The 26,867-nt window shown below is 42.5% G+C and overlaps 1 protein-coding gene across 4 annotated transcripts in view; it reads right to left on the bottom strand.

Moving 5' to 3' along the window:
* CFLAR (CASP8 and FADD like apoptosis regulator) overlaps positions 1–26,867 on the bottom strand; it is a 46,196-nt gene that overhangs the window by 4,576 nt on the left and 14,753 nt on the right. Inside the window, exons 1-7 of one of the 4 annotated variants that reach the window (XM_065881103.1) lie at positions 25,328–25,739; positions 23,096–23,201; positions 21,392–21,527; positions 20,451–20,536; positions 17,409–17,466; positions 14,454–14,503; positions 13,691–13,772 (exon numbers count right to left, since the gene is read on the bottom strand). In XM_065881103.1, coding sequence (XP_065737175.1) covers positions 13,691–13,772; positions 14,454–14,503; positions 17,409–17,466; positions 20,451–20,536; positions 21,392–21,527; positions 23,096–23,201; positions 25,328–25,689 — 880 coding nt within the window. In that variant the 5' untranslated portion in view covers positions 25,690–25,739. Of the gene's footprint in view, positions 1–13,690; positions 13,773–14,453; positions 14,504–17,408; positions 17,467–20,206; positions 20,537–21,391; positions 21,528–23,095; positions 23,202–25,327; positions 25,740–26,867 lie in introns of those variants that run through there. The other 3 variants (XM_065881104.1, XM_065881105.1, XM_065881106.1) reach the window with 3 other exon arrangements.

Raw genomic sequence — 26,867 nt, 5'->3', positions numbered from 1 at the left:
ATGCAGTCACTTTATCTGCCAACTTGAACACAGTTTTTGTTCTCCCCTGAAGTGACAGACTGAGTTCGGTGAGCAGGTTGAATATGTCACACAAGTAAGCAAGTTTTGCGACCCATTCTGTGTTACTGAAATGTGCTGCCAGTGGTGACTGTTTTTCTACAAGAAATCCCTGGAGCGGCTCTCATAACTCAAAAACTCTGGCCGGTGATCTACCTTTAGAAGCCATCTCACTTCTGTGTATAAGAGAAGACGTGTGTGCTCTGGGTCCATCTCCTCACAGAGGGGCACGAACTGATGTGAGTTAAGGGCATGTACTTTAATGTCGTTGATAATTTTAACCATGTCCTGCAAAACATTGTTAAGTTCAGGTACCATTTTTCAGCTAGCCAGCATTTTGCCATGGATGACACAGTGCGTAGACACACATTCAGAAGCGACCTCTTTGACCTGTAGTGAAACCAGAAAGCCGTCCAGTCATGGCAGCCGCTCCATCTGTGCATATACTGACACAAAATGACCAATTCAGTTTTCCTGATATGTAATCATTCAAAGACTTGAATAGTTCTGCAGCTGTGGTGTTGGTTGGCAACAAAAGTGCACATAATATATCCTCATGCACATCCTCCTGAAAAATATATCGCACAAAAACAAGCATTGTTGCCTCGTTGTCAACATCGGTAGACTCGTCAACCTGGATTGAGTACCACGGTGACTCATTAATCCTCCCTAACCACTGTGCCTCAATATCGTCTGCTATTTCATCAATTCATCTAGTTATGGTGCTAGCCGAAAGAGGAACACATGCCACCTTTTGAACTGCAGCCACTCCTGAAAGTTCATGACACATATCCTTAGCAGTAGGCAGGATCAACTCTCCACCAATAGTAAAGGACTTCTCAGCTTTAGCAATGCAGTTAGCCACTAGGAATGATGCTCTCAATGCAGACACATTTGATGAAGTGGTAGCCTTCAATGATTGTCTCTGTTCTTCGTGTTCACGTTTTTTTCTTTTGAAAAACTCCAAAGGCTTGTGGAGTTTCTTTATATATATAAATTTATTTCTTTATTTATTTTTGGCTGCGTTGGGTCTTCGTTGCTGCGAACGGGCTTTCTCTAGTTGCAGCGAGAGGCGGCTACTCTTCATTTCGGTGTGCGGGTTTCTCTTGTTGCAGAGCAGGGGCTCTAGGCGCGTGGGCTCAGTAGTTGTGGTTCGGGCTCTAGAGCGCAGGCTCAGTAGTTGTGGGCTTAGTTGCTCCACGGCATGTGGGATCTTCCCAGGCCAGGGCTCGAATCCGTGTCCCCTGCATTGGCAGGTGTGTTCTTAACCACCGCACCACCAGGGAAGTCCCCAAAGCCTTGCCTTTTGACGCAGGGTGCTTGGTCTCCATATAGTGAAGCAGTTTTGAAGGTTTCACGGCTCCATTGGATAGCCAGTTGCCACAAATTATACAAAGCAGGTTTGGAGAATGTGAATCACCTGTTGCAATGAACCCATAATTTAAGGAGGACTCTTGTTATTTCCTTTAAAATGAAGCTTTCTTTTTGTTGGCAGTCTTAGAGTCTTCTGCTATCTCATCATTGGGTCTTTCCCTCTTTTTTTTTTAAAATTAATTAATTTATTTATTTTTGGCTGCATTGGGTCTTCGTTTCTGTGCTAGGGCTTTCTCTAGTTGCGGCAAGCGGGGGCCACTCTTCATCGCGGTGCACGGGCCTCTCATTGTCGCAGCCTCTCTTGTTGCGGAGCACAGGCTCCAGACGCGCAGGCTCAGTAGTTGTGGCTCATGGGACCAGCTGCTCCACGGCATGTGGGATCTTCCCGGACCAGGGCTCGAACCCGTGTCCCCTGCATTGGCAGGCAGATTCTCAACCACTGCGCCACCAGGGAAGCCCTTCCTCTTTTCAAAGAAGCTCTCCAGCACTGTTTGTTTTTTACCTATTTTGGCTAGGGTTAGCTTGAGGGCTTACCAAAACTGTGACTGAGACCAGTGCGCAGTACGGGAAAGAGGTGTGGACAGAAACGGTAAATAAAATAATGGGTGGGCCACGCATGGACTAAAGTAAGTGTTGGATTCTGACTTAAAGCCTGCCACCAGATGCAGCTTAACTGTCACTTGCCCCTCACTGATAGGGTTTTGATATGGGTCTGCGAGCAACTGATTTATTATGGTCACTGTGAAGTCAAACCCCTCTGCTAATGATAATCAGTATTTGCAGCCGCTCCCCAGCGCTAGCATCACCGCCTCAGCTCCGCCTCAGATCATCAGGCATTAGATTCTCATAAGGAGCGCGCAACCTAGATCCCTCACATGCGCAGTTCACAGCAGAGTTCGTGCTCCTATGAGAATCTAATGCCGTCACTGATCTGACAGGAGGCGGAGCTCAGGCAATAATGCGAGCGATGGGGAGTGGCTGTAAATACAGATGAAGCTTCGCTTGCTCACCCGTCACTCACCTCCTGCTGTGTGGCCCCAGACCGGTACCAGTCAGTGGTTGGAGGGTTGGGGACCCCTGCCCTACAGGGCCCCCAGAGATTCTTCTCCTAGTTTCCAGGAATCCTGGGTTGACTTTGCCTCGAGAAGCAGTGTAAAGCAGTGGAAAAAGCAGGCAAGCCTGCCTTCTAACACTGACCTCACCGCACCTACGGGCTGCATTGCTTTAAGGAAGTGGGTCTCCCTAGCTTTAAGTGGAAGTGAAGATACCCACCCCATGAGGATGCTGTGAAGATTAAATGAGATAATACAAATAAAGCTCCTGGTGCTCAATAAAAATATTCCCTGTTCTCTTTTTAAAAATCTTTTTGTTCATCTTCTAGAAGTTTCTATGGCCTTGGAACCCTAGAAATCCTACCCATCTACTTTGTTCCCATCTGCTCAGTTTGCCTTTATTGGAGAAGTAGGTACCGAATTGTTTCATCTTTCTAATAGCAAAGAGAGACATCTTTCTCTTCCTCATTCAAAAAGTCCACATCCTATTGAGCTACCCATTAAGTTTCTACTCCTTGTCTGAGGGATGCCTCCAGTTCTTAGTCCATTTTCAGAGCAGAAAAACCATTCTGTCCTAAGCCCAGAGGCTAAACAAGAATCTCCTAATTCAGGCTGTCATCCAAACTATTAGCCACTTCTCTGGATTTGCTTTCCTGTCTCATGACTATGTACCCACTTCTGTTCCTCCCCTGGGGTATGACCTTCCAGAAGTCTACGACTGCATTCACCCCGAACCAAACAACATGGTAGTAATCAGAGTACCTATAACTTCCACCAAGGAACAGAGGGGTCCTATCTCATACCAGTTTAGGCGTCACACAAAGGGGTCAAGGGGAGATAAATAACTGAAAGTACATATAACCGTTTACTACAAATTCTTGACACTAAATGGGAACAATATGAAGTATGGATAGACAAATAATTCAGAGACTCACAGCTTCAACCAATAGTTTCAACTGTCTTGTCTTGCCAACTTTACCAACCACTAGTAAACTATAAAAGTAAAAGTAAGCAATCAAAATTTCTCTTCTGGCTTCTCAGCAGGAAACAGGAAAAAGATTAAAAGTTGGAAAAGAAACATAGCCTTGGGTTAACAAAAATCTGGAATCTAAGCAGCCACTGGACAAATAAGAGCTGGCTTGTGCACTCTTAATTTAATTCACCCAGCCTATGAGCAGTATCTGGACACAATCACATAGAGTCTTGTAGAACATTCCACTCAGGAGACCCACGTCCTGCCAGATATGGCGGTTTTAAATAAGTCCATGATTCTTTGACACTCCTCCCTTAAAAAGATAGAGTGTAATTCCCCTCCCCTTGAATGTGGACCAACTTGGTAACTCGTTTCTAATGAATGGAATGTGGCAGAAGAGATACAACGTGACTTCCAAAGCCAGGTCACTGTGGAACAACTCTCTCTGGGGGAAGCCAGTTGCCATGTCTTGAGAACACTCAATACAGGTCCCCAATGCCACGTGGAGAGGCCTCCATGGAGAAGAATTTAGGCCTCGCACCAACCAGCCACGTGACTGAGTACCCGAGAAGCCCCTCCAAAGCCAATCAAGCCTTCAGATGACCCCAGCTGACATCTGACCACAATCTCCCAAGAGACTCAGGGCCAGAACAACCTGGCTAAGCCATTCCTAAATTCCAGACCCACAGAAACTGTGAGAGATATAAATAAATTAATACTGTTGTTTTAAGCTACTAAATTTTGGAGTGATTTGTACACATTATCAGGTAAATATTTCACCAGGTAAGTCAACAAAAGGGAATGATAATAACCATTCCCTAAGAATGTAGTTAGGCTACTTACTTTTCTCCTTCTGCCTGGCCCGTAGGTAAGGGTGAAAAAAATGAATTTGTATATATATATATATATGTCACGTCATAATGAAGAGATATAAAGAAGGTGCCAACCTCCTTAAAACCCTGTGATAAGTAAGTATTATCAGGAAATGGCAGTTGCTAAAAACCTATTAAATACCTCACTTGTCCACATAGGATCTCAGAGTGGTAGAAAAGGCGTAGCAGCACCGCATGGCTTCTGAGGGTGTAGGCAAGGCTTCAGTACCCAGTTCTGTGCTCGGGATGAAACAAAGTGCTGTACCATGTGAGAGAACCTGGATTAGGACCCCAATGCCATCCCCACTGCTTTAGTCCAAACTCTCCCTTTCAGGAGTCACACTCTCCAGTCATGGAGCATTCTCTCCTCTAGGGGGCAGAAGCAAACAGAGAAACACCAGACGCAAAGCTCTTTTGTTTACTTGTTATCTCAGACTGGCTTGCTCCCCTCAAAAGCCTCTTTTCACTGATAGATTTAGTCCCTTATCAAAGTCCTTGAAAGAAAGCCACAGTCTCCCTTTCCATCCTGATATGCAGAGGTCTGGACAGAATACATGCTGTCCTGTGTCTTAATCTCTTTTCTTTATCTGGCCTCCCCACAGGTTCTGGCTGGAGCAGCAGCTGGGCTGCCACGAGGCAGTCAGCAGGCAGCTGCGTGATACGGGTGAAAGAGGAACAGTCTTGGAATCACAAGATCTGAGTTTCAGTCCTGGCTCTTCCACCCACTTACTGGTCTGAACCTTGCCTGGTCCTGAAAAAAAACGAACTGGTCCTGAAAAAAAACTAACTTATATTAGTAGAAGAGCTAAGAAGGAGATGGGAATCTGAGGTCTAGGGCAGGAAGTCCTTACCTAATAGAACAGAAGGAAAAGGGCTAAAAGCTTGAGGGGAACCCAAAATCCATACAGGTCCCCAAGGCCAAGTATAAGGCCAATCAGAGCACCAAATCTGGATGGGCCTCAGACCAAGACGCAGCATCCCTTAAATATCCCTGTGGCAACAGTCACTCAATGGACACAGCCTGAAGTCATCACAGCTGGCACTTCCCAATAACAGCACATCTTTCCTCTATCAGTTGGTGAGGACTGACGCTAGCTGTTGTTCTTTCTCGGGCCAGCAAGAACACAGATATAGCCCAGTCTAATTTATAGGATCAAGGGGGTTGTGACAGTGTGACTTTGAACAAAGTACATCTGTAGTTTATTCATATACAAAATGGATCAATACCAATGCCTATACCGTGTCCTCCAGAAGGTGGCTGAGAGGACCCATTGAGATTTCTGTCAAGATGCTTTGCAAACTGTGAGTGCTTATTCAAATATATTAGTTTTAAAGAATATAGAGGCAGCCGCTGCACCACAAATCATGGAGCCCGCCTGCGATGCATCTCTTGCATGGAATATACCTCCTTAGAAACCAGAGGGAGGTCTCTACAGTCTAAACTAAAACGGACTCAGAGCAGCCAGATTCTATGTCCCATGTATCAACAGTAACATCCTTGTCCTTACTTGAAAATAGGGGAAGAAAAACATGGGTGTTGAGTTTGGAAAATAAAGCTTCAACCAACTGCATTAGTCCCACTTCTCCTTCTACCCACCCTGGAAACCCCACTCCTGACCCAGCCCTATCTCTCTAAAATTCAGCTGTTCCTTTATTAACTTCCTGAAATGATGAGGGATTTCTTCTGGCCTTGAAATTAGTACAGGGCTGTTAGTGAAGGGCTAGGATCAGCATTACCCACCCGTTTGGGGACTACTAAGATGAAATCCAAAGAATTAAATAAAATGTCATGATCTCATTCATTTAGAATGTGTTTTGACCGAAGATGAGCTCACATTTATCTTGACACTATCTAAAAAAAGGGATTCATTAAATAAATGTATAGAATAAATAAGAAAGAGGGGATGCTTTATCAGTCTATTTATGATCACTTATTGAGCACCTTTAATAAGCCCAGCTCAAGTTACTATAAGGCACATGAATGCAATACAAGTGGGCAGGATATTCTTAGTGGAAAGGGGAGTTTTGAGGTCAAATGTGAATGAGAAATGCAAGTTTGACAAGACTTAACCAGGTTTCGTTACAGGAACACTGCTCAGAAACTTTAAGGCCAACATGCACTGCAAATCTCCTAAAGAGGAACAAATTCTTTTTTTTTTTTTTGCATTACGCGGGCCTCTCACTGTTGTGGCCTCTCCTGTTGTGGAGCACAGGTTCCGGACGCGCAGGCTCAGCGGCCATGGCTCACGGGCCCAGCCGCTCTGCGGCATGTGCAATCCTCCCAGACCGGGGCACGAACCCGTGTCCCCTGCATCGGCAGGCGGACTCTCAACCGCTGCGCCACCAGAGAAGCCCAACAAATTATTTCTTAAACTCACTTGACCCCAAAACTCATGTTTTACAAAGTTCCTCTTCCTGTGTTACAGAAACACTGTGATGAGGGGATACAGATGAAGTATACAATGTAGTTCCTGTTCTTCAAGGAGCCCATAATCTTGCTAGAGAAGCAAAGTGTATAAATGTGCACAAAACAATGACTGACATGTCACATAGAACAGTAGGATTTTAGGTAAAATAGGAAATCAGAGTAGGGAAGATCAGTGTGGTCTAAGACACCTGGAGAGAAGATTATGGGAAAGGTGCAATTCAGCTGCGGTTCCAAAAAAAACAGGGCAAAGGAAAGGCCCCCAAGTGGAAGGATGATGGTGAATATAGACAGAATAAAGAGGGAGGAAGCGGGGTTGTGGGGAGTGGGGCTTGTATAAATCTGACTTTCCACTTGTTCAGGGACACCAACAATCAGGGGTGTTACTGGACAATCCATATACACTCGAAATTATAAACTACTTTATAAATGTCTTTTTTTTTTCTTTTAAGCACAAATGATCACTAGTAATTCCTTCTGGACTAGCTTTTCTTAGGAGAAAACAATATCAATAATAAACATGTCAAGAGAGGCTTCTGTGGTCCCTCAGGTGGCCTAAAAGTCCTCTGCTTTTCCACATACCCACCACTCCTATCCACAATTCCAAGGCCCCAAAAGCTCTGAAAAACTTAGGTTCTTTTCCTTGACTCATTTTGTGGCAAAACCTTTCCTGAACTGATGAGAAGCTATTTATAGTCTTTATTCCACTTAGTGTAAATATCCATTCCTTTTGCTGTAGAAATAGTCACATATTTGATTATGGGGTACTGCCCTAGACCCCACTGGAATGTTCTATAAATTATGGTATATGGGCCATGTCATCTTTCTAAACTCTTAAAACTTTAAAATTTTGAAATGCAAGGGTCTCCAGTAAGGGATCGTGGACCTGTAATTCTTTATACCCTAGCTTTATGCTGTCTGTGAGAAAAGGGTTTGCTATGTAGCACTGATTTAAAGGGAAATTTCATTAGTGATGCTAGGTTTCCAACTGAATGGCTGCTTAATCTCAGAGGATAAGAATGCCCAGAAAAAAAAGCATACCACCACAGACTTCCTGGTCTTTTGCCCACAGGGAAGCTATCGTTAATAGTCTGCTAATCCCACAGGAGTTAAGAGGGGAGATCCCACTTCCTTGGCACTCAAGCTGGCAGGCAGCAGTAGCCGCTCCATGGGAACAAAGCCTCCATCTACCATCTCATGCGTCACTTACCACGTGTCTTCAAAGCTCAGGAGCAGAGGCCGCAGTGGCTGCTCCGATCCCCCTTGCTGAGATTTGTTTACATCTATCAGTGCAGGAAAATGCTACTGATTTGGGTTGTTGCCCATTCCACTAAGGGAAAATGAGGAAAGGAGGCTGGGTAATCCCAACGAGCAGCCAAGCTCCAATCAATACCAGTGCAAAGCTCTCTACGATCAACTCCGGGCTTTCAGGACTACTGCTGCTCTGTTAGAAGAGGAAGTTTACTTATGCAAGATTTCCCAGGGAAACATGCAGCATCTGCTAGAAGAATCTAAGCCTTAGCCTGGTTAAAAGTATAGAAAAATCTTCAAGCTTTTCAGAATGAGCAGGGAGAAAAGAGAGGAATAAACACGTCCTCTTAAAATCTGCAAACACCAGCTTTCATTCAGCAGCCTAAAAACCAGCCAGAGCCCTAGGTCAAGGTCCAGAGTCCAAGTGTCTGTGATGTGAGGCTTTCGCTTCTCAGCTCCAAACAAGAGCAAAAGTCCAGTGCTATGTCAGGGCACCTCAAAGCAGGGCCTCGCATAGGTCTAGCTTTGCTAGGTCTCTGACACAGGTGACGCAACACTGAGGACACCAAGCACAAAGTCACTGAACTAATTAGCCTCAAAACCTTAAGTCTCCATGTCTGCTCCAAGAAGAGGTTCCTGACTTCTCCAAGGATTCTTCTCAAGAATGAGCCACCAAACAATAACCTTATAACCTTATCTTTGTTCACAATGTGCCTCTGAGGCCAGACTCTACTTCATGGCCTCCATACCTGCTTCACAAGGGCCAAGCATGGTGGGGTGTTTTTGTTTTTGTTTTTAATTTGAATAATTAATGTGTCCAAACTTTAATATGAACTTATTTCTTTTTGCTTCAGTACTCTACCAAACTTATCTTTTACTGCAGTAACATGATTTGGTGTATCAACTATACCATTCACTGCTTTTTATATTTAAATGATTTTTTTAACATCTTTATTGGAGTATAATTGCTTTACATTTTTGTGTTACTTTCTGCTGTATAACAAAGTGAATCAGCTATACGTATACATATATCCCCATATCTCCTCCCTCTTGTGTCTCCCTCCCACCCTCCCTATCCCACCCCTCTAGGTGGTCTCAGAGCACCAAGCTGATCTCCCTGTGCTATGCGGCTGCTTCCCACTAGCTATCTATTTTACATTTGGTAGTGTATATATGTCAATGCTATTCTCTCACTTAGTCCCAGCTTACCCTTCCCCCTCCCTACGTCCTCAAGTCCATTCTCTACGTCTGCGTCTTTATTCCTGTCCTGCCCCTAGGTTCTTCAGAACCATGTATTTTTTTTTTTAGATTCCATATATATGTGTTAGCATGCAGTATTTGTTTCTCTTAGTTCCCCGACCAGGGATCAAACCCACAACCCCTGCATTGGAAGGCGGATTCTTTACCACTGGGCAACTAGGGAAGTCCCAAGCATGGTGTTCTGCAATAGCAGGGGTGCAATAAACATTTATGGGATAAAGGAAGTATAAATCTATAAAGGTTTGCGGAAATTACATATTCTGGATAAAAGTCTGATTTTTTTTTTTTGAGGACAGGAAAAGATAGGTATAAGAGAGTCTTCCAAATTCTACAGGTACAAAGGAATGGTTTTAGAAACACACCAAGACCAGTAGAGCTTACTCCTTCATTCATTCACCCAACAAATATTTACTGAGCTCCCACGTACCAGGCATGGTTCCAGGTTCTGGAGACACATAGGAAAAGCTCCCCACCCGCATGGAACTTAACAGCAAGGTAGCTAAAAGCAGAGGCTTTGCAGTCAAGCGTTCAAATTCCAGCTCTAATTACTTAACTAGAGAAGTTAGAAAGGGAGTTTATTGTGCTCTATTTGCTCACCTTGAAAATGGGGATAATAGTACCTATCTTGCAGTAATATTTATGAAAATTAAGTGAGAATCCCTGTAAAGGAATCAGCAAAGCACTTGACACATAGTATATTTTTAATAAATTTTACACCCTGGGACTTCCCTGGTGGCGCAATGGTTAAGAATCTGCCTGTCAATGCAAGGGACATGGGTTTGATCCCTGGTCCGGGAAGATCCCACATGCTGTGGAGCAACTAAACCCGTGCACCACAACTACTGAGCCTGTGCTCTAGAGCCCGAGAGCTACAACTACTGAACCCGAGCACCACAACTACTGAAGACGGCGTGCCCTAGAGTCCGTGCTCCACAACAAGAGAAGCCACCACAATGAGAAGCCCGCACGCCGCAACGAAGAGTAGCCCGCACTCACCACAACTAGAGAAAGCCCGCGCGCAGCAACGAAGACCCAACACAGAAAAAAAAAAAAAAATGTACACCCTGATCACTACCACCCTCAAGTTAGTCTTACCATCTTACTGTTAGTTTCTTTCTTTCTTTTTTTTCTTTTAATGGGTTTGAGAGAGTTAGATCCTTAGGAAGAGAGAACAATTAGTGGGCTGCTGAAGTGAACCTGGGCAAGAAGCTGTGAAGAGGAAGAGAATTTGAGACAGTTTTTAAAAAAGGTGGTGAGGGGAGTGGTATTTACCAGCAATCCCACTCAGGAGAATTGAAAATATATGTCCACACAAAAACTTGTATTAGTCAGGGTTCTCCAGAGAAAAGAACCAATAAGATAATACAGTGATACTTATAAGAGATTTATTACAAGAAGTGAGAGCCCTCATTTCTAGTAATAATGTTTATTGCCAGACTCCTGCAGTCCTCCCAAATGTTCAGCGTTAACCAAGTGAGAAAGTTAACTAGGGAAGAGACAAAGGAACCCCCACAGAATCATCTAGACGAACTGGTGTCTAGACGAATTGTCTAGACGAATCATCTAGACAATCATCTAGATGTGGCCTCAAGCCCAGTTATTTGTATTGGGAGAGCTTGAGTCAAGGAAGCAGATGTACAAATGCACCTCAGGCCAATACCTGTTCTTACCTCATCAAAGGTGCCCCTGCTCCAGCTCCTAGAGATTCTGATTCTACTCTCCTTTCCATTTTTCTCTCCCATCAGGCCTTGCCACTCTCTGCCCTCCCTCCCCCTGGCGTTTGTGTTCAGATTCTCTTTCTCTGTCATGCCCGCTCATACCATGACTAGTAGTAGTCTCCCCAGCTATCCACCTGCATATGTCCCCAAAAGTTACCCCCTCTTGGGGTTACCCCTTCTATTCCAGTTAGCCCCAGGCTATGGGGACCTGCCCCACTCCCCCATGAGCCCAGAGCAGGCCTCAGGAGTCCAGCTCTCTGGTCCCTCACTTGTCTGGGTCAGGCTCCATGTACCAAGCACAAAGCCACGGCAAGTTCTAGCTCAGTGGTTTGCAACTAAAATTAAACAAACAAAATGGACAAATAACATTAACTGGCATTTAGTACGTGCTTACAGCGTGTGTGTCAGGCACTGCCCTAAGTTCTTTACAGGTAGGACTCATTCACTCCTCCCAACCTCCCTATGAGGTGGGTCCTGTTATTAACTCATTTTACAGATGAAAAACTGAGCTACAGAGAGGCTAGAAAAACTGCCACAGGTAACAAGCTAGGCCATGGCAAAGCCATGATTCATACCCACACAGTCGTATTTCAGGGCTCAACTCTGATCTCAATCCTATAATACAGAAAAATACAAATATACACTCAGTCCCTGCCTAAAAGAGGCCCCTAACTCAGCAAGGGAAGCAGACAGTGGATTATAGCCACAAATTCACTACAAGTCATGGCTTTATCTTTGTGATTCTCCTCATACAACAGCTACACATCCTGCACCAAGTCCAGTTGGGAACTTCCTGCTAACGCATGAAGCAGAACTGATTACAACCAAAAGTGGAGGACAATTACACAATCTCTTTTAAAGCAGGAAGTTACTCACTGAGAAAATATTTTCTCATTCTTATGTGAATACTAATGGCTAAAACAGAAAGAACACATCTTGTACATCAACTACACCTCAATTTAAGAAAAATAAAATTAAATAAATAAGTAAAGGACACATCTATCGCTCAGGAGATAGCATTTCTCACATCCAACCAAATATAGGACATGAGAAAGTGAGATCATACCTGAAATCCTGGGAAATTCAGCCTAATATTTGCTAATTTGATCTTCTGTTGGATTCTCTTCCCATAAAACTCACCATGGTAACATTCTTTTTTTTTTTTTTTGCGTTACGCGGGCCTCTCACTGTTGCAGCCTCTTCTGTTGCAGAGCACAGGCTCCAGACGCGCAGGCTCAGCAGCCATGGCTCACGGGCCCAGCCACTCCGCGGCATGTGGGATCTTCGCGGACCGGGGCACGAACCCGTGTCCCCTGCATTGGCAGGCGGACTCTCAACCACTGTGCCACCAGGGAAGCCGCCCCACGGTAACATTCTAAGTGAGCCTAGAAGACAGTTATGACTCATTCTAAGAGAATATTGAGAAGCTGGACAACTGTGGAAATAGAACGAGCAATCCTTTCAAGAAAGAGATAAGGATTTCCCTGGTGGCACAGCCGTTGAGAATCTGCCTGCCAGTGCTGGGGGGGCACGGGTTCAAGCCCTGGTCCGGATGGATTCCACATGCCGCAGAGCAATTGGGCCCATGATCCACAGCTACTGAGCCTGCGCTCTAGAGCCCGCGAGCCACAACTCCTGAAGCCTGCGCTCCTAGAGCCCGTGCTCCTCAACAAGAGAAGCCACCGCCATGAGAAGCCCACGCACCACAACCAAGAGTAGCCCCTGCTCGCTGCAATTAGAGAAAGCCCGCGTGCAGCAACGAAAACCCAACGCTGCCAAAAATAAATAAATTTATTTATTTAAAATAAATTAATTAATTTTTTTGAAAAGAAAGAGATAAATAATTAAACCGAATGTTATTGTACTTATCTAGGCTCTTCTCCTTCTTTTTTGATGCATCATCAGTGACTGATTCAGTTCGAATCAGACATCCAAAAACTGAGCAAAAGAATCAATTCAGATCCAAAGTTGACACACAGGTAGTACACACTCAGGCCAATAACCAAAGTCCAGGGTGACAGAACTAAGGAACACATTGCCTCTAAGTGAACACAAATTTAACCTATTTTTAATGTTCCCCAGAAAAGCTTTCAGAGTCTATCTAGGTGAAATGATGGGGTATCTGATAATACTGAAGCCCAGAAAACTTTGCATTTTAAACCCCTCTTTGGATCCCAGGACTCCTCCCTGCCACAGCATCCAGCATGGAAAGACAAGACAGAAGCTCACCAACTTTCACAAAGTTGGCCTTTGTGCCAGAGACAACGCTATGTGTTCCCCCAACCTCCTTTCATTTTCTTCCTGACACACAACTTGTCTACTGTGGTTGGATGGGGCACATGAGTTCTAACCAAAGGAATGAGGGTGGAAATGATGCGTATCACTTTCAGGCCTGTCCCTCATGTCTCTTGTGAGATCTTCCACTCACTTCCTTCATCCACCAGCCAGACAGAGAGGATCCTGAGGAAAACTCAAAGCCCCCAGATGATGACGCCACTCATGAGCACATGGAACAAAGCTCTACAGTACCACCCGCACCAGACTGCAACATGAGTGAGAAACCGCCCTTCATGTGTGAAACCACATTTTGACATCAGTTTGTTACAGCAGCTAGTGTGGCTCACTCGATGAATACAGCTTGTGTATGCCGTGATCTCACTGTGATCTCACTGTGGGAGCATCAGTTCATCTGGAGCATTCACACCTACCTGTGTCATTGCCAATGCAATCAATTATCAGGCAGATTCCCAGGGGCTCGCTCTGCATCTTGTATCTCTCTTCCAGTATGTGCTGGAAAGGAAAGCAGGGATTGTTAAAGACCCTAAACATTGTTCTTTTCCTCAAGGTTCCACCCATATGATCTTTTCTTTTGGATTTCCTTAAATTTCCTTTTGGCAGGTGACTCACTCAGTAGACACAGGCTGAAGCCATCACAGCTGACATTTCCCTTCAATATCAACACGTTATTTCAGTTTCTATTTAATTTTAATAAAAATTGCAGTCTCTTTACACATGTCTTAGCTTTGTGGGATAAAGATAATTTAAAACACAGAGAAAAGATGGGTCATATGTTTCCACAGTAACCTGAGATTGTACAAGTGATATCTTTCCAAACCAATACAAAAGGAGGCCTTCCTATTATGGAGAAGAGGTATCAGCGTAGAAAAAGTCAGAACAAGTCAAGGTTCAGTGTCACTGCTTACTTATATATTCAGCAATCACTCAGCTGAGAAGAGAAATGCCACTTTGGAATTTTCCTGCAAAGTTCACTAATGCAATCCACTTCAACATCTTTCTCTTTGCTACATCCAAGGTTCCCCTTTAGAACAGAAGAGTTCTCAGAATAGCACACCCTCAGCATCCTATTGTTACAAAGAATTCTTAATGGACAGATATTTTTAAAGCCATCAGTGTTCTCCACAGATACTGTGCTTACAATACAATACCAAATCAGATCATTTAATTCTGTACCTGAGGTAAAAATGCTTCTGATTCCTGAATGGATGTCTTCACTGGTTCTCCTGGGGGATGAGAGAGAAATCATTTACAAAGCTGAAGGAGAACTAGCCCGAATCCTAGTTCCTGCGGGCTGTGTTTCTTTATGTCACACCATTTTTCTTTCCCTATTTTCTTCCCCCTACTGTCTTTTCTTTCCCCAGCTATACTCAGCCCCAAGCTTCTAACCTCACACTGAAAAACCTAACTGATAAGAAAACACAAGTCCCCATGCTAAACAGGGGTTATGTAGAAAAACTGCTTAAACAGAAGTAAAAGAAGGCTCTCCCTTGCCCATCTCCAGGTAAGGACCCAGTGACCGGTGAGGTTTTAACCTGATAGGGAGAATTTAATAAACTAACCACCCAACAATATCAATAGCTTTACTGCATGTGCTGAAATTGTGCACAGTGCCTCAAAGGAACAGCCTTAGAGACACAGAAACGGGAAAGCTTTTGTGGGTTTGCCACTTATAGAACAGATGGCCATGTTTTCTTAGTCCAGTGATATTGGGAGATCACAAAATAAAATGTCAATGGTAAGATAGGGGACAGTGGGCTTAGCAAATATAGATGAACCTAGAGCAAACTCTGTAGATAAAAAATGACTTTACTAGTCCCAGGGAGGTGGAGAAACCACCAGTTTTGAAGCCATAAAGGGCTGGCTGAAACCCTAGCACCATCACTAACAAGTCCTGTGATCTTGGGCAAGTTTCTGAAGTCTCAGGGTGCGTTGGGTTTTGTTTTGCCTTGTTTTGTTTTGTTTTTTAATCTGAGATGAGCATCTAATTTATGACTGCTGCAAAAATGAGAAATAATGTCTAAAGACAGGCAAAGAAAATGCCAATATTTGGTAAGGTTTGGGGGAAATGAATACTTTCAAATGGTAATGCTGTATAAGTTGAAACAGTCTTTTTTTTTTTTCTTTCTTTTTGCGGTACGCAGGACTCTCACTGCTGTGGCCTTTCCCATTGCGGAGCACAGGCTCTGCACACACAGGCTCAGCGGCCATGGCTCACAGGCCCAGCCGCTCCACAGCATGTGGGATCTTCCCAGACCGGGGCACGAACCCATGTCCCCTGCAACGGCAGGCGGACTCTCAACCACTGCGCCACCAGGGAAGCCCTGAAACAGTCTTTTTAAAGGACAATTAGCAATATCCTTTAAACCAACATTCTGCTTCTAGAAGTTATCCTAAGGAAATAATAGAGCACGTGTGCAAAAATGTCAAGGAGATGTACTGAAGGACTGTTTGTAATGGCGCTAAGCTAGAAAGAAACTAGAAGTCTACCAACATGAAACTGGTTAAATAAACTATGATACATACAATGGAATACTATGCAATGTTAAAAAGGATATGAGAAATCTTTATGTATTTGATAAGAAAAGATATGCAGGATGTATTAAGTGAAAAATAGATTACTGAATAATATGTATAATATGGAGCCAACGTACTTAAAAATTTTACGTGTGTTTGTGTGCGTATACCTACATATACTTACTAGAGGTACACAGATCAAATATTAATAGTGGTTATGTCTGATACGCAGAATTAAGAGGAAATTTCACTTTATCTTTTTGTATTTTAGCAATCATGGCTTAACAGAATTTTAAAAACACACAAAATAATATATGTAATATGTCCATCTCAGTTCAGGGCACTTAGCACTTACTAAAAGTGCTTAATAAACTGTAGTTATTATCATCATCATCCAATTGAAATCTATTTGGAAGTCCAAAATAATATGAATACTTGGTTTGATTATTTTAAACTTCTATTAGATTAAGGTCAAGTTATCAGGATGCTTTTCTCTTTTACTAGCAAATGAACCACATCCGGGCCAAAGCAGGCAACTAGCTCTCCTAAAGACCTGCAGGGCTGTTGGGAGCCTCACTTGCCTCACCTGTTTAATTACCATCAAGGGTAAACCTGTCATCAGGGAACCCAATGGAAAAAACACTGATTATTTTAAATTCCTATCCAAATCTACCAGGTCTCGCATTTTAAACAGCTAATTCTCACCACCTCACCAGTGTTTTAAGAAACATACTGTCACCTCAGAAATTAATTTGCTCCTCAACAGCTTTTGCTGGAGAGCTGACTTTTCCATAGGAAAGGCTGGGCATGAGCTGCTCCATCTGGCTGAGCTGGGCAGAATGCTTGCAGGTGCACACAGACAGCATGTCGGCTGAGTCATGAGGTGTTGCCATATAGAGGAAGTTTCCATCAGGCCACTGCCCTGCTCTATACCTTCAGGATCACCCCTGCACACAAATTCCAAGCTCCTCAGGGAAGACTGAGTCCTCCTTACCTGTCTATGCAGCCCCACCTCCGGGAGTTCTTAAGTACTACAGTAAGAGACTGAGTCTCAGCCCTCACTTCAAGGAGGACTCAAGACAAGCAAAAAATACACTTCTTGAAAATGATGGGATCAAGTACTGATGTTTTAAGAGCGATGAGAGGGACTTTAAATCCCTTAAATCTTATGGTTGAAATGACTAGGTGGTTTTTTTTTTTCTTCCTTTCTTTGTAGGGGTGGGGAATGTCATCTGTACAGTATCTAGATTTATTAAATGGGCTATAAAACAAGATCCTAGTAACCTTTCTTCTTCCTGCTGCTAGATATTTGGTTCAACATGGCTCATTACCATGGCTAGATTAATGTTTAACATGGCCTGGTTATAGTTCTATTTCAGGTATAAATGTTATATCTCTTAAAAAATATAGTCAAGATGATGAAGCTGATGAAGTAAGAGGTGTTTAAATTCAAATAAGCTAATTTGATGGATAACTAGAAATGCCAATGAATACATTTTATTTTGAGAGCTTAAAATATGTAGATAAAAGAAAGGCAACTCTAAAAATGCAACATTCTGTACTTGAATTATCGATCAATTATAAAGAATGACTATAAAGAAAAGCTGGTCTTACTCTGAATGTCAGGTTGTCCCGTCATGAGTCTGTGTTCTTTACTCCTCCCATTCTGGAACTTCAAATATAAAAAACAAGGTCACACTCCCTGTTCATTTTTCAGAGACATTATATTACACCTCTTTAAATATCTTGATAGGATTCTTACCCAGGAAAAAATAAAAATATCACATTCACTGTTAAATTATCTAAAGAAGGCTAGCAAGAGCCATTAACTCCATAAATCCATATTCTATGGCCAAAGCAGCAATTCAAAGTGAAAATAAAATGAATGTGTAAATATGCTCAACTAGCATTTAGAATATGGTATAGGAGAGTTGCTACAATAGCTCCAAGTTAGAACAAGCTGCTGGAACATGCAGTTGACATTCAACCTGGTCTTTAACACAGAGGCAAGGTACAGTATGGTTAAGAGTGGGAGTGGGATTCTGCCACTTACTAGCTATGTAACTTTGAGCAAGTTCTTTAGCTATATGTCTGTTTCTTTATCTTCAAAATGAGGATAATAATAGTACTTGCCTGATATTTTTTTTTGAAGATTAAATGTACACAAAGCACTCAGCACAGTGCCTTTTAAGCACACGGAAGTGCCTAATAAATATCCAGTTATTATTTTTCTATAATGCCTAGCTACACAAAAGCCACATGTGGGAGTGGTTCTTGAAAATTAGCTACCCTTTCTGAGGGCCAGAATGGGATGAATCAGAGAATCAAAGATTGAACAGACCCTTTCTCTTCTCAGATGACAGGTCCTGTGTAAGGTACACATAGCACACACTGTCAACCATCTGATATGCTCAGCTTTCAAATGACAGTTCTCCTCTGAAGCTATCCTAGCCAAAAGAGAGAAGTACACTATTTATTAAGCTGTGTCTGTAGCTAAGTCTGTGCATCCAAATGAAAGAAAAACATATAAGTTGCTTTTATCACTAATAACCAATGACTTAGCCAGAGGATAATGACATTAGATAGAATTTGGAATCCCACATAGGTGTGCATTCACTTTTACATACTATTAAAGAGATATAACATGAAATCAAAGCTAGATTTATTGCAGATAAATATAAAAAGCATTATATTACAGAGTCACAACTTTTTTTTCTTTTGGCTGCACAGCGTGGCTTGAGGGATCTTAGCTCCCCAACCAGGGATCAAACCCGTGCCCTCTGCAGTGGAAGCACGGAGTCCTAACCACTGGACCGCCAAGGAATTCCCACAACTTCTTTATTCTATAGTATGTCGGTATCATGTGTTATTTAATGCCACCGTAATTTTTAAAGCACTTTTGCAGCCTTGTATGAGTTAACATCCAGGTATTCAGTTCCCAAATCTTGTGAGGAATTCACCAAATCCATATGCCACAGTGCCTGCTAACTAAATGAATGAATGATCAGGGTCACAGATTAATATAGCAAATTTAAAGAAAAGTTTACACACAGAGCATGTGGGTTCCTAATAGGCTACATGGACAGTGAATACAATTACTTGCATTAACAAAATAGAAAGACAGTAACAAAAATATGGCAGGCTTTTAACTAAGAATGACAGTATAATTTATGTTAGGTAGACAATAGCAGAGAAAGCCCAGAAAATCTGGATCTGAATTCTAAATCAGTTTTCTCTCATGATTTGGTATCATAGAGATTCAGAAGGACAAAAAAAAGCATATTTAATTCTTGAAAAACATGACAGATATATCTAAGCTATAACTTGATACCATGTAGTTTATTAAATACACCATGGTGTAGAGAAAGGAGTATGGACTGGCCCAGATCTGGCGGTAGGTAGCAGTGGGCAGTCACTTAATGTTCCTTAGGCCTAAATGTCCTTATTTATTTAATGAGGGTGTTGGACAGTATAATGCTCACCATCCATCTGAGCTCTGAAATTCTATTGCTTAGTGGTATCTCTTACAGATTATATTCTCCACAAAACTATTTTTATTACAGGTATAGTCAATATGTTCATCACACACTTTTATGAAAGTGCTTATGATTTAATCACAGATTATAAACTGTGGTCTAAGTCCTGACTACAAATTCCACATATCCTTATATGGAATTAGGATGAGGATGAGATTACACTAAGGTTAACTTCTCAAGATAAAAGATTAACCAAAGCACAATTCTGATGATAACCTTGCACCATTGACTAACACAACAACCAGAAGTGACTACATATTATTTATGGTCACAAATCCATCACTCAGTAACATCACCCAATAACAAAAACATGTTTGTTGAAATCATTAAAATAAGCTCAATGAAAAGCAAATGCACAGAGAGGTAAATACAAGGTTATTTATTTTGAAGTATTGTTTCATAACAAAAGATGGGGGATAATCTAAAAGTCCACATATACAAGAAAAGGCTAAACATATTGATACATCTAGAAAGTGAAATTATGTTCCATCATTAAAAACAATGATTAAATAAAGGCAGTCCCGTATGATTCATACGAAACAATTTCTAAGAATTCTCAGATCAGGAAGTGGACATAGTGTATTAGCATTTGTACAGAAGAAAAAAATACAAATTAAATATGATATGTGTATAAGACTATCTTTGGATAGAAGAAAATGGTTAACAATAGCTGCCTCTGGGGAAAGGAACTGGGGTAAGAGGAAATATACTTTAAAAATTCTTTTAGCACATTTTGAATTCTTTGTCCATGGGCATGTCCTACCTATTTTTACTTAAGAAGTTAAATTTTCAAAGGGACAAGTGAACAATGAAAAAAATGTTTGTATATGTAGATACACACACAGGAAAACAAAAAGACTAGAAGGGAATAACTGTTAACATGGAGGTGATTTATTTTCTTCCCTTTATATATATTTCTCTGTATTTTCCAAATTATTTCAATGAACACATGTTAGCTTTGAAATTATAAGAATTTATACATATTTTAAAACAAATGCACATTTCTGTCACAATTTTTTTCAGATATTAAACAAAGTACATGCTGGGAGAATATGTACATTTTTATCAAAGTTCTTAAATTGTTTCATGCTGGGATTCCACACACTTGCTCCAGACTCACCCTTAGGTTATATGAAGGATCCTTAACACTCAAGTTTGGCAGAGATGCCTGGAGAGCATTTACATAATTTGTTTCCACTCCTTGAGCTGCAAGCAGAAGACAGGCTCTGAGTTAAGATTTACAAATTATCATCAAATGAATCTTCAACAGTGGCTCAGTTCATGGTCAATCATGATCTTTCAAAATATCCTAAACTTTCCAGCCCCCTTATGAATTCAAAATATCAGATCAGATGACTCTTCTATCAATGTCATTAAGAACAGACTAAAAATTCTACTCCTGTTCTTGATCTTGAATCAACCATTGCGGGGGTGGGGGCAGGGCTGTGTGTAGATCACTGAGTATCAGCCATGCCCTGTGGTGGTAGTAGACTGCTAGCAGAGCCCACGCTGACTGTGAGTCTAATAGACAACGGGTAGGGGTGCCATGAGAGAGAAGGCCAGGGTGAGCTGGTCGCCTTTATGGGAGGAGGGGTTCTCAGCAGAAAAGATGCCCTTTTGCATGGGGAGGTTTTGTGTAACTGGAGACATATGCAGGGCAGTTATAGGACCCCAGCGATAGGATATCATCCCAAGTCAGGCCAAACTCTGGAGCAAGGCAGCAGGGCTCAGCATAGACTCAAAAGCCCTGAGTGCCCACAGCGCCACCAGCCAGTACAGAAAGTGGGGGTGCAGACTTTCCTGAAGACCAAAATGTTAAGAACTGCTTGGCGGCATTTTGCAGAGGGCCAAGACTGTGTGGTCAGGGGTGCTGGGTGATGAAGTTAGCAGATGCGGGGTATGGAGGATATAAAGGGTTCTGATCTCTAGCCACAGGCTGGTGGGAGCTGTGGACCTTCGGGTTCTGTTCCATCCACTCGTCCAACACATGGGTCTCTACCAATGAAACCCACTGTGCACAGATACTTCCTTAGGCCACAGAGAGGCCAAAATGCTACTTACCAGACTGCTTGTATTTCTGGATTTTTGTCTTCAGGTCTATTCTGTGGATGTTCCTTAGGCATTTTTCTAATAAATCCAAGTGATCTGGAGCAACCAGGTTTAGCTTCTCCAATTCAATCACAAGATCTAAGAAACTCTAAGAGAACCACCAACAAGAAACAAATGTCAGTAGGGCTGACTATTAGGCCTCATATGCAAACCTCAGGTTGTGTAATTTATTAGAGCAAGAAAATGTGACCAGAGGAGCTCTTTCAGTGACCTTCAGTGATCCTAAACCAGACCTCTCTGTTTTATAGTCCCTCCAAAGCCATGAGCAAATTACACTCCTGGAATTTACTCAGAAAAGAGGTAAGTCTTTGGGGGGCCAGCCTGTACCTAGGTTGGGGATAGATACATGGGCCATTTGTGTCATGAAGGATTGAGAGAGCAGGCCTGAAAATAAAATCCTCCCAAGTTCAGTCTCTTCCCAAAAGCCAGGCTGGTGTTATACTGAAAAACTCTGAGGGCTTTACTGAAAAAAGGAAGTGAGAAGGTAGCTGGGGAAACGTTTTTACTAGAAAAATTCTAATGATACAGTTTTGAAGTCCCTAAAATATTTTAATCAATGCTGGAAATTCCAACTTACTCTGACACAGCAGACATGAGGTGGTGAAATTACAGGGTTAGGGTATTTTGCTACTCATTCACCCTGGACCATAGGGATTGTGAAAGAACTATATTTCAGAAATAGGCACTGCTTTTGGTGTTATTTCCTTTCTGTTTAACATTTGGTTACTAATGTGCTATCTTTATTTTTAAATTAATAATGCTAATTAAATCTACATAAATGATTGGGAAATAAGTTGATTAGGGGACACCATAAAAGGAGTTGTATTTTTTCATCTTCCTTCCGATTTTGCATTTGATGGTGGGGGCATAGAGTCACCCTATATTTCCAAATTTCAGAAATGAAACAACAATCATTAAGGAACATGAGGAAATTCTTAAGTAATGATTTACCAGAGTCCTCAGAAGCAGGTCCTTGGTGGACATACTGTCACATACTAGAGACCCGAGCTTTCCCTGGCCTGTCCATAGGTCAGAGGTACCATATAAGGCCAGCTGGAATTTATATACTTTTCCAGCAATCACAGCATCCCTAAGATCTTCACCCCTACCTCATTTCAACCCCAAATCTGTACTTTTGCCATTCCCTGGGTACATCAGTCTCAAGGACCTACCCCTGCCCAGCTACCCTGCAACCTAATGACTCCACACAGACCCTAAGCTCGCTGAGGAGAAATAGATGACAGTCAGAGAGCAAGATGGGAGTGGACCAGCATTTCCTCCTGTTTCTACTCAGCATGAGCAGAAGGGACTCCCTAACCCTCCCAGATGATCTGTCAAACCAGGGAGAGAAGCTGATGTATAAGCCAGGCCTATGAATTTTACACAAATAAAGGATAAAATACAAAGATGAAAGAAACACCCAGGACCACACCAGCCGATATCACTCTATTGCCTCTCAATATATGAACCAATTTTCTTCCTATCAATGTTACTATGAAAAATAAAACCCATACTCTTCTCCCTTCCCACCTTCACCCCCGACTTGGTCCTCCCTGCTTAAGTACCTGTTTCCCTCTCTTCACACCATAGAGAGCACCCCTCCAACTTCCGATAGGCTCTTGGGAACATGAATGAAGAAAAAGAAAGAAAACTCACCTTATCCTTGGCTATCTTGCCTCGGCCCATATAATCTCTCATGAGGAATATTAATGAGGACACATCAGATTTATCCAAACCCTCACCAATTTCCATCAACAGCACCCTGTAAACCAGATAAGTTTCTTTAGTAAATTCAGAGATCAGTCCTACTGAGAACACCAAGAGCCTAGGCCTCCTCTATGCCAATAACTGGTTAAAAAATTAATTCTTGCCCCCATTTGAATGCGCCCCCAAGAAAACAGAAAGCTTAGATCACCCCAGGAGGAGATCTTAAGGGAAGTCAAAAACCAAATTTATCCTTTCCCCAGTTTTCAATAGGAGATGGTACCTCTTTTTACAACTGCTATGAAAAGAAAAAGAGAATAAAAACTTCCCCAAAGAATCCCCTAGCTCCCCCAGAAGTAATAATGAAATAAATGAAGAACCTAAATGACTAAGACGAAAGACGTAAATAGAATTCAAAGTGATCTTGTCTTCTCTGTTTAACAAACCCCCAGTGATACTGATGCGGCTAATCCAGGGACAATACTTTGAGTCACAAGATTGTGAAGTAAAGTAACACCTGGGCTATTGGCCCACGTCCGAACTCAAAGGTTAAAAGGCATCTAGATCCCGGGGATTGTGACTGTAAATATCTCTGTCTAGAAAGTCCCTTCTGACTTAGCCACCTCTGTTCCATGGAGTTCCATGGAGTTCCATGGAGTTACCACCATGCTTTATCAGGGCTCCCAGGGACACCTCATGATTGTCATCATTACCTTGACGTTGCCGTCGTTACTTAGAAGCCTGTTTTCCCAATTAGACTCTAATATTCTTGAGGATGGAAGAGCCTTCATTCGTTTTGATTTAGTGCTTACCAAACGCCTCGCATAAGTCAACCCACAATAAAGCCCACTCAACAGAAGAATAAATGAATCTAGCACTCCCGGGCCTCTCTACTCAGAGGCCCAAAGGAACCACCTCCATCCACCACAGCAAGGAAACAAGAGATGGAGAGAGTCCCCTGACTTAGTCACAAAAACCCAGTCAGTGCCTGCCGAAAAGTTTTAAGAAGATTATGACATCATGATGGTTGGAGAGGCGGAAGATGATCAAGGATAACAGCAACAACAATAATAAACCCTTATATTTGTAGAGTGCCGCCCAGTTTTATACAGTACTTCACATAATTTAAAATAATAGTAATTTTTTAAAAGTACTTCACATACTAAATTATCACAATCGAGCCTCACAAACACACTTGTGAAATCAGATATTATTTTTAGCTTCACAAGTAGAAAAACGAAGGCCCGACTGATGTCAGTGGCTGGCTCAGCCTACGTGGCTTGTAACTGACAGTTCTGAGGCTTCAAACAGGACTTTAGACCTCAAATCTCATATACGTTCCAAGGGCCACACTGCTTGCAACTCTCTTTAATATAGTTTTAAATCATGTACGTCCCCTCCAAATGTGTATTATCAATATAACTAAAGGCTGGTGGTCTGGAGAAAAAGGAATCACTGATTTAAGGTTACAAATTATCTTTCTTTCCCCAGAAACGCAGCCTTTCGGCTGGTTTCTGTGCTCCTCTGAACCTCCAAGAGAATATTATGTGAACGGGAGGAACAACTCAAAGGCTGTCTGAACTAGAGGGGACTCCAGTGGCCGTTCCTCTCCTGAACCGAAGGGGGTCTAGAGATGGTTAATTGAAGAAATGTTCAATCTGGGCTCCCCAGAGCCTCCGGGAGCAGGGACCTCACAGAAAGCAAGCCCACCCCACTAATTTCCTCAGCAGGGGAAAGACCGGAGGGGGTTCAGGAAGGATCACAGAGCTCTACAAAGGTCAGGAAGATTGCTGTCAGGCTTGTTATTTCCTTTCTCAGTAACCGGAAATTACCAGGCTCTGACATCACAGGCTAGCAAAGAACACAGCAGATCTCACACTCAGAGAGGCCTGCAAGAGTATTAGCTCTTAGTCACTCCTCTCTCTCTCATTCTACCCATCAGGCAAACACATACCATCCAACCCTTCCACTTTCATTCTGATCTTCTACCCAATTACTTTAAGCAGACGTGTCCTAAGAATTCAGAGTTCAGAGGAATGAAGTAACATCGATGTGGCAAGAGGATCAGTGGGTAGAGAAAGTAATGAGGCTGCTTTTCTTACTGTCCTCATTTCTGTGATTCTGAAGTCTAGACCTCCTCCCTCCCTCCCACCAGTCCAGCCTCAGGAGGGGCTGATGAATTACCTATAGTCCGAAATAAGATGTGGGTGCCTGTGCAGGAGGGCCTCCGCTGTCGGTCTGTCCATCTTCAAGACCCTCTTGAGCAAGTCAAACCGCCTTACTCTGTAGAGCAGCTCAGCCAAGCTCACAGAAGACAGCTTTCCTCTCTCTCTTAAAACATCCAGAAGGTCCCTGACATTAAGTGGAACCACATCTGCAGCAACGTCTCGGCACAGAAAAAGCAGCAGCTCCTTCTCATCTTCATCAAGTGCTTCTTCCACCTGATGGATGACCTCAGCAGACATCCTGTACAGTGTCATTCCAAGGAACAGCAGTAAGAAAAGTCTAGTCCAGTCAACAGAAGGCCATGAAGCTACCGATTGCATTTCTGATGGTTTTCTTCATTTCTTTCAGAATCCTTTCCAATGGAGGAGTTCTGTGGTTAAAAGGGAATTTTTTTTAATCCTTCTATCATAGTAACTTTTGCCTAAAACTCTAGGTATATAGGCTCTTCCTTTCTTGATGGTCTCTCTAAACTAGCAGATTAAATTCATATTGTTAAGTCTACAGAAAGCGATCCTCTCAGTAGACAAAGAGACTGACCCCAAATTCAAGACTGACAAAGAAGATAACCTACATTTTAAAGGAAATGAGACCAGAGACAAATTATTTCCCAAAAACCCCATGTGCTTTATCAGAACTTATCAGAATGTAAAGTGTGGTAAGGGGGAAATCACTGCTAAGGAATTAATGATGAAGTGGCAGATGACTGACCTTGGTGGGGGCAGAGGAAAAGCCCAATGACTAAGCTGCTTTCTGGATGAGAGAAATTGAGGTCACAGGGGTTAACTCCTTTTCGGTGACCTCCCGGTAGGCTTGAACAAATACAAATCTTAGCAAAGGGGACCCTCTGCAAGGTGTCAAAAATGATGGGAGAAAACAGGTTTCTGTCCCTACCCCATCCCTTTTTTCCAGTTGTTCTACTTTGAAACCCTTCTTTCACACCTGCTGCCATCCTCCCAAAACCCAGGCCCTTTACACAGAATCATCATGAATGCTCATAGGACCTGCTGCCACCATGGCTGAACTTAGGCCTTGTCAAGTTTTGATCACCTCTTTGGACCTTGAGCCCCTTGGAAGAGTCAGAAGTCTGCACTCACAACACACTGCTGGACAGCAATTATCACTAGAGTTCCTGATGGTATCAGTGGAAGGAAGGAGGTTGAGCAGATCTACAGAAAGATCTGGGAATTGGTGGGGAGTTCATGCCATGGGTCTATTCTTAACTTCTTGCATTGGAACTCAACCTATTTTCTTTCAAAATTTAAGTTGCAAATGGGGGTCACTGTCTACTCTAAAGTTTCATAGCTATATTTTATGTTAAATAAGCTCTTATGTTCTAGGAGAGTACCCTATCTGTTTCTATCAGACAGCATTTCAGGTTAAAAGCTAATCTTAGCAAAAGATAACTGGAAAACAACCTAACTGTAAGTTGCTAACTGTTGCTACGTATTTGTGTACAAGCATATTTATGTATTTATATATCAGGATTTACTCAAAGGAA

The sequence above is a fragment of the Phocoena phocoena genome, chromosome 7 (genome assembly GCF_963924675.1).
Source record: "Phocoena phocoena chromosome 7, mPhoPho1.1, whole genome shotgun sequence".
Classification (NCBI taxonomy): Eukaryota; Metazoa; Chordata; class Mammalia; order Artiodactyla; family Phocoenidae; genus Phocoena; species Phocoena phocoena.
This window is presented reverse-complemented; position numbering and strand designations above follow the sequence as displayed.